This window comes from Magnolia sinica, chromosome 6, assembly GCF_029962835.1.
Source record: "Magnolia sinica isolate HGM2019 chromosome 6, MsV1, whole genome shotgun sequence".
NCBI classification, from domain to species: domain Eukaryota; kingdom Viridiplantae; phylum Streptophyta; class Magnoliopsida; order Magnoliales; family Magnoliaceae; genus Magnolia; species Magnolia sinica.
This window is the reverse complement of record NC_080578.1, coordinates 73589882-73598367: the sequence shown is the minus strand read 5'-3', so window position 1 is coordinate 73598367 and position 8486 is coordinate 73589882. Positions and strand designations below refer to the sequence as shown.

Genomic DNA, 8486 nt, shown 5'->3' with positions numbered 1-8486 from the left:
AATTATATACTTTTAAGTAAAAAAGTTACTTATAACTAATCATAAACCAAACTTATACAAAACAAGTCACTTATCTACTGCTGTAAGTAGAAAAAGTAACTTATTTGGTGGTATCCAAAGGGGCCCTAAATGAGAGGTAGAGAGTATCCCGTCAATACATTCTAGGTACATGACCTATCTACAACAGGCCCCACAATTTGGACGGTTTAATTTAAATTACATGTATGCCAACATATGTTCAATTTCTACATTCATGTGCATGAACCATGCTTTTGCTATACTTTGATAAAATCCTGTAATTTGGACCGTCCACTTATGACGGTTTGTGGCCCAGTCAAGGTTGGTCTGGGCTTGGACTCATACTAGATGAGCCTTGTCAGGCCCAACTTCTACCTCGTGCAACACGACTTTTTTTACACTCGTGGAACACGAGCTCTTTTATTAAAAACCCCAATGAAAATGAAACTGTTGGGTGGGACTTCCCTGTCGACTATCGTTTTCTTAGTTTCTTGCCTTTTCTTTATGAGACGTAATTACCATCAATCATAAACAAAAAACAGCAAGTCCCCAACGTAACGATAATGCATTTTTATTTTTTTTTTCTTTCGAATGTCGATAATGCCCCTCTTGAATTTTCCATATAACAAAATTAACCTTTCCGGGAACGCATATATAAAAGCAAGGCAGGACGGACAGAGAGCGTCCCATTCCTCATTCCTTCTTCCATTCCTGCATTCCTTGTAGAAAAATGGCTCATTCCCTTGCCATAGAAGAGTTTGAGGCGCTCACACGAGCTTTCTCAGGTTTTTTAAAAATCTCTCTGTGTTTCTCTCTTTCATTTGGGTGTGTTTGGTAGTAACTAATCTCATGATATATCTATAAATTTTTATAAAAAAGAAATCATGATATTTGTGCTAAAGGCCACGATATTTATGAAAACTGTTAAAACCAGACACACCCTTATTTTATTTATTTTTTTAATTTCCAAATCATAACATTAATAATATTTCATATTTATTTTTTCATTTAAATGTCATTTTTGGACAACTAAGGCCTTGTTTCCCCAAAGATAGTTAGTTTAGCTTCTGCCAACACAGCTGACACCTTTAGACTAACTTCTATCTGACTTTAAAAAATAAAATCATAAATAAATAAATAAAGCATTTTAGGGAAAGGTCGATTTATTGTCTGAGAGGATGTCTTACATGGATGCTACATCTAGACATTACTCTCATCGTACCATTATGAGAAAGGCCTTTCTTGAAAAGTCCATCTACAGAGGAGAGAGTATACCGCAATAACAAATACAATCCTAGTCATTTGTTTAAAATGCATGTTTGGGTGTCACCCAAATGCGAACTAGCATCTTTCTTCTCCTTTTTTTGTTTGATAATTCCATAATCTTTCTCACCTTTTATGTGATATCTAGATCCGTCCTGTGTGATTTGCCTGCATCCATCTCTAAATTGGAAAATGGGTGTCTGCAAAAATCAATCCGAGTGGGTGTTAATACCTCATTAACAACAACATCATGATCTTTTCCGTTGAAATCTTATGATTTTCTATACAAATTCCATAGAAATTTGTATCAAAATTCAACATGAGTCCTGTTTGATGAAAAAATGCATGAATTAACCGAATTTTCTAATTCTTACAACTCAAATTCCGAATATGGAAAATGGGTGTTTGCAAAATCAGTCCGGGCGCATTGTTGTTGATATCCTATGATTTATATCCAAATTCTATTATTTAATACAAATTCCATAGGATATTGTATCAAAATTCAACATGAGTCCTGTTTGATGAAAAAACACATGAATTAACTGAGTTTTCTAGTTCTTACAATTCAAATTCCGAATATGGAAATTGGGTGTTTACAAAATCAATCCCAGCAGACGTAAATAACTCATTAAGCTCAACATCGCAATCATTGTTGGTAAATTCCTATGATTTTCTATCCAAAACCCATTATTTTTTTCAGATTTCATAGAAAATCATACCGAAATTCAACTCAAGGCCTGTTTGATGAAAAACACATTCGAATTAACCGAGTTATCTGAAATTGGAGCAGTGTTAGATTTAAATACCATTTGGGTGTCATTTCTATTGCAATATTACATAAAATTCCATTTTCAATTCTATATAATCATGCACAGATTTCTATATATGGTGATATCACATTTCAAAATCTTACTGATTTGATAAAGATCTGATCATTCATGAACTGATTTATCTGTGAATTGCATCTTCTTTTGTAGGATTTGGCGTGGACGAGAAATCCATAATCACAGTATTATCAAAATGGCACCCCGAACAGCGGAAATCATTCCGGAAGAGCTGCCCCCAATTTTTCAAAGAGGATGATCGGTTCTTTGAGAGGTGGGAAGATTATCACATCAGTATATTGGAAAGGGAATTTGCCCGATTTAAGGTATGTTTTTTTTTTCTTCTTCTTCGTCTTTTTTTTTTTTTCTAATCCATATTAGTGCAATTCTCTTGGAATATATGATTCTGATAGTTTTGTTTCATTAGGCAAATAGAGGTGTAGGTGGGCCAGGCATGGGTTGGACCTGGATTTTGAATGGTTTTTATTTGAGTCTGTTGTGTTGGCCTAGGGGTGTCAATGGGTTTGAGTCAGGTCTTAGAGTACATGACCAGGGCTGATTGGATTTGGGTCTTGCCAGGTCTGAGTCTTGCTTTTTAGGACCCAGCCATCAGGTTGGGCATTCTTCAAGTATTGGGTCTTCCAACTATGTTTTCAAGTCAGATCTGAGCTAGTTCTGGGTTACATAAGGGCATTTGCATGGCCCAAACCACCTGATTGATAGATTCAATCACATACTCGTGTGTCCCTTTGACACATGCATGGTTTGTAAATTGGCTCCTCTTACATGCTTAGGGTTTACAAACCCCGTCCCATTGTCAGATTAATTAATACTTTTTAATATGATCAATCCATCCTGAACCCAATGGGCTTGATTTTCAAACTGGGTCCGAAATGGTGGATCTAAACCCAACCCGAATTTTACATGGTTCTGATAATTGGCCATGGAACGCTAAATCAGGTCCATCGGATGCCTGCTGTTCTAGGTACCCAATTATTAGAATGGAACATGGGAGTGTGCAAAATTCCATCATCTCATAAAGAGGTGATGTGTGGGCCCAACATCCAGTCATGATCCAATTGTGGCCTTGAAGATGCCTTCTGTTCTAGGTACCCAATTATTAGAATGGAACATGGAAGTGTGCAAAATTCCATCATCTCATAAAGAGGTCATATGTGGGCCCAACATCCAGTCATGAGAGAGAGAGAGAGAGAGAGAGAGAGAGAGAGAGAGAGAGAGAGAGAGAGAGAGAGAGAGAGAGATCCATACTCAGGTATAGAGAGAGAGCCATACTCACTTAGGTATATGGCCAGGCTTGCTCTGCATAAGCATGAGATCTAGTCATCAGGGAGCCATACTCACTTAGGTCTATGGCCAGGCTTGCTCTGCATAAGCATGAGATCTAGTCATCAGGGAGCCATACTCACTTAGGTCTATGGCCATACTTGCTCTGCATAAGCACGAGATCCACCCCTTCTATCAGATCCGACGCCCCCTATTTACTATAGAAAACCCAGAATTCAGGTTGATCCAAAACTCAGGTAGGCCACAACACAGTATTCACCATAGAACCATATGGCCCCTTGCTCTTATGCACGATGAACAGATGCTTTGTGGCAGAAATGCCAACATTGTGCACATTTGCAAGATCTGGCCCATTCATCAGGTTAGGCGCAGCGTTAGCATGATCTAGACCCCCAAAGAAAAAAAAAAACAGTAGGCAGACTTGTATGTTGAATGTGGGCTGCATCATTTTATTCTAACCGTCCATCCTACTAGGTGGACCAGCCTGATTTTTGGGCCAAAGCAAGCTCATTGTGCACTCTAACTGATGAATGGCCTGGATTTTGCACACATATACCAGTTAGCATCTTACATGCAAGAGGTTAAGTTAAGCCTCATTCCCTTGTGAAACAAGGGTCAATACCTAGTAGTTCAATGGCTACTAAGGTTGACAATGGGCCTGGAAGCCCGCCCCACGTTGGGCTGGACTTAGACTTACTAGCTTGGCCCATGGGCCGGTCTTGGGCCTTACATGCATGGGCTGATCAATATTTGGGTCAGGCCTGGGCTCAAATCTGCCCAGCACAGCCTAGCCCGAGCCAACTTTATATGTATATGCATTGTATCGTACAAATATTTGATCTCAGTCCTCGAATGGGCAAACCATCCATCTTGAATGCATACGCTAAAATGTCTATATCTTTGTGCATGTGTGGCCCACTTGATCAATGGATGGATTAGAAACATTCGAGTAGCTGTTTGGGCCCATGCCTAACCAATTTTCAGTCTTCAGCCTTGGGTCTTAAGTGTCGGGTCAGGCCCTGCATATTGCTTCCCTTAATAGCTATTCAACAATGTTACCATAATTCAACTAAAAAATAGCTTCGACCCAAATGAGTAAGAGCTCTGCTTGACTAATTGAAGGAAACTCAGCTGTTGGTCAACTAAATCGAGTCAACCCAGTCCCAGTTCCACTTACTCATGGCTGATTACTGAATCAATCACTCACTCAGCCATGTTGAGCTTTAAATCTGATCATATTCCTCACATTCCATTTAAAGCTGGCAAAAGGGTGACCGAACCTTCCAGGCACTCATTACCAGCTCAAAATGGGTCGGACTCAAGAGCCTTTATTGCCAAGGCTTGCGGTTGGCTTCGAGGCCTGTGTGTAGGTCCTGCAAAAGTTTCTGAGTTCCAGACCAAGGGCAAGTATGGCAGGTCAGGTTGATGGGACCAATTGGATGTTAAGACAACTGAAAAGAAATACAAACAGTAGTTGATATGTGTCCAAACCATAGTTTCAAAACAAAAAAAATACTCGACCCAAGTAAGTCAACTCGACCAGATTTCATTAGGACAAAAAATCTTAATTTGGTCATGACTCAATCAAGACTCAAAAAAGGTGGATGAGATTAAAAAGTTTTAGTTAGAAAATCAACAGCTTATATCGATTAGGACTGGGTTTTCTGTATAAATACCTTCGTTTTGGATTTTATTAAGGTTTTCTAACAGACTTGACAGAACTCCGAACAAAAAAAAATGAAACTTGTGATTCTACTCACAAATTACATATTTATACTCCTGAGATTGGATATTACTGAAAAACTGAATTTTTAAACCATGGCCTATCAAAAGGATGCAAAAATAGTGAATGAAGTTTTTGGTGAAAAATCGCAGCCATTATAAACGATTTCAGGACTGGTACAATTGATGGGAATTGAGTTTCGAGGTTTCGAATTTTTGGCGAAGCTTTTTCTACCTTTTCTTTCATCATCTTTTAAAGTCTTGGCTCATTGTTTAGTTTTAGGCATATAAACAAACCCAATTAGACTTTGCTGCACTGACTTGGGTTTGAGACGTTAGAGGTGCATTTGGATGCAATATCGAATTGAATTGCAAATATTAGTTTGATAAGTTGAAATAAATCATTTAAGGTCTTTGAATTCAAATCGAGGGCCTAGTGTTTGGGGAATGCTAGGAATCGTCATTGGCTTTCGGTCATTTTCTTCATGATTATAATAAATCACTGCAAGTCAATCAACTTGCATATCCAAACGCAGTCAACAATTTTTGCCTCCCATGATTTCTAGAGATGTTCAATGTAGAGATGCTCATGTAATTCGGTCAAATGCAGCAACAAAATTCAATAGGCTCTCATCCTTACTTGGACTGCTCGCTTGTCTCAGAAAGCCATGATACTATGCACTTTGCATCCATCGGAAAGAGACGCTCGCTTGGCTTATGAAGTCATACACAAGGGCCAGCCATTGGGCATCCTTATAGAGATCGCTTGCACCCGATCGTCCGAAGAGCTCTTGGGTGCGAGGAGGGCATATCATTCCCTTTTCAACCACTCTCTTGAGGAAGACGTCGCTTATCATGTCAGGGGAGCCAACCGAAGTGTAAGTACACATTGCTGGATTAATGACTTCATAAAGCCATTTTAGAAACTGATTAAACCCCTTCAACGAAATGGGGCATTTTCAACCGTTGAGATCCTGTCCTGGACAGAAGGCAGTTTGGAATTGGGCATTTCATCTCACTGGAAGGGATTGATCCATTGATCGAGAATAGCATCACATTGATCCCTTGGCCGAGAATGGCATTGGAAATGGCCAGATTAATGAGGTTTGTTTTCAAACCAAAATGCACAAGAAAATACAATAGGTAATGCTACATACATCTGAAAATCACCATCTTGAAATTCTTGGCCAAGAGGCTCGTTTTGATGTATTGCCCAACTCCAATTCAACATGAAAAGATCTGTTCACATGTACCTTTCGACACTTCCATAACACGAAAGTCAATAAAATATCTTGAGAATTCATAATTTCCATTCTAGTTTTGTTCAAAGAGGACTCATTGTGGGTTTTTTCTTGATTTAATGGCAGCTCTTGGTTGCATTGGTGAGCTCTTATAGATATGAGGGAACATGTGTGAAAAAAGAGATTGCGGGATCAGAGGCCAAGACCCTCGGTAAGGCTATTAAGGAAGCGAGCATGAAGAAGCTCATCGAAAATGAAGATGTGGTAAGGATTCTATCTACAAGAAGCAAGTTACAGCTCAAAGTTACCTTCGACGAGTACAAGGAGATGTTCGGGGAGGCCATTGACAAGGTACAATGACCAAACCATCACAACATTACCATGTTTCCAATGCATCGCGTGATTTTCAGCTGTCCTGTTTGGGAACTATAGAAGAAGAAGGAAAAAAAAAAAACGATTTCCATGGATATACAGTTTTCCCTTGCTTAAAAAAAATTGTAGGAATCAAGATCAATTTTAATTTCCAAAGTTTCACTAAAAAACATGGACATTGATTCCTTTAAAAGAAAACATAAGTTGTCATCCAAAAAAGATTTTGTAGGAGTTTCCATGTCCACATTTTGGATCCTTTTTATCCAAACAGACATGGTTAGTTACTTTGAAGGTATCTAACTATCCTCTCATTTGGTATGGTTGAAAGTGGAGGTTTTTATGCTGTTTGACAAAGCTAATTGATGTCTGAACTCAACTGGATTGATTTGCATATGAACACTTTCCATTCCAGAAAGTGAAATAGTAAAACCGAAATATTATATACTCCGTACTAAAATTCCCAAAATTTTAAAAATGTCTGTTAATTATTCGTCACAGCCTTTTGTGTCTCTCAGCTTACAGCTTATTGGTGTAACATGTTAGGATATAGAGGACTTGAGCTTACAAGAGACGGTCCAATGCCTGAGCTCTGCTCCGAAGTATTTCAGCAAGGTGAAGAATCAGCACCAAACATACAATCGAAATTCATCCATAACCTCACAGATTTCTGCTTCTCTTAAACTTCATTTTGGTCACTCTTTTGGGTTGCAGACACTGGACATGGCTTTAAAGGATGGTGTGAGTGAGAGCACGAAAGAAGCACTCACCCGAGTGATTGTGACCCGTGCCGACGTTGACATGAAGGAGATCAAAGAGGAGTACCAAAAGGTCTATGGAGTTCCCCTTGCCTTCAAAATCGAAGAGATAACATGTGGGAACTATAGGGACTTCTTGCTTGCTTTGGCTGGAAGATCAATCTAACAGGGCACCTTCATCTGCTTACTTTGAAAAATCATGTTCTGAGTCCCGAAAATCCTTGCTTTACCGGTTCTTGTTCTACAGTTGATGTTACGGTGACATGCCCTTGTTTTGGTTGTGGATGGTGGTATTGTGTGGGTGACATTTAAGGCTATGTTCTATTTCAATAATATATCACCATCATCATACAGCTTCTGGCACAAATGTTGCATACTGGGATGTGTGAAGAGAGTAGAATTTCAATGCTACTTTCTCCCTCTCTAGTGGGTTGGAGAATTCTACATCATTGGGGAAGTATAGGAAACCCTAGAAACAATTTAAACCATCTTGCCCCATTATTAAAATTAAAGATGTAGGTGTGCGCTTGGATAATGATGATGGAAAACATTGCAAAATACAAAAAAAAAAAAAAAAACAAAAACAAAACAAAACCTAATCGAATCCTAAGAACTCATATATATGGAATGAAATTCCTAATTGAGTGCAAGTGTCTACCATTTTGACTAGCTGGTGAACATTATCCTAGGGAATGATCACGAAAGCTTGAAGGTTAAACACAAAATCTCTTAAGTTGATGGATCTTCCTATGCAACTGACTTCGGAGCAAGAAGAATACATGAAGAAAGATGAAGATAATGAACTTCTAAGTTCATCGCGAAGTAAGTGTTTGTCAAAAACTTCCATCTCCACTATATATAATGCGAGTAGCTTTTGGCTAATTTTACCCTTGCAATTATTATAAGTAGCAAGGGGCATCAAGCGGTGAGGCCTCACATACCTTGCTTTTGGCTTGGACTATCAGGGGTTGTTTGGAAGACCATAA

The 8486-nt window shown here is 38.8% G+C and overlaps 1 protein-coding gene across 1 annotated transcript; it reads left to right on the top strand.

Annotated features, from left to right (window-relative positions):
* Positions 1 to 643: 643 nt before the first annotated feature.
* On the top strand, positions 644 to 7854 carry LOC131248873 (annexin D4-like). The gene is made up of 5 exons (XM_058249371.1): positions 644 to 803; positions 2259 to 2431; positions 5795 to 6010; positions 6500 to 7357; positions 7457 to 7854. Exons 1-4 carry the CDS (start codon positions 749 to 751, stop codon positions 6731 to 6733), a joined length of 678 nt encoding a protein of 225 aa, XP_058105354.1. The 5' UTR covers positions 644 to 748; the 3' UTR covers positions 6734 to 7357; positions 7457 to 7854.
* Positions 7855 to 8486: the final 632 nt, after the last annotated feature.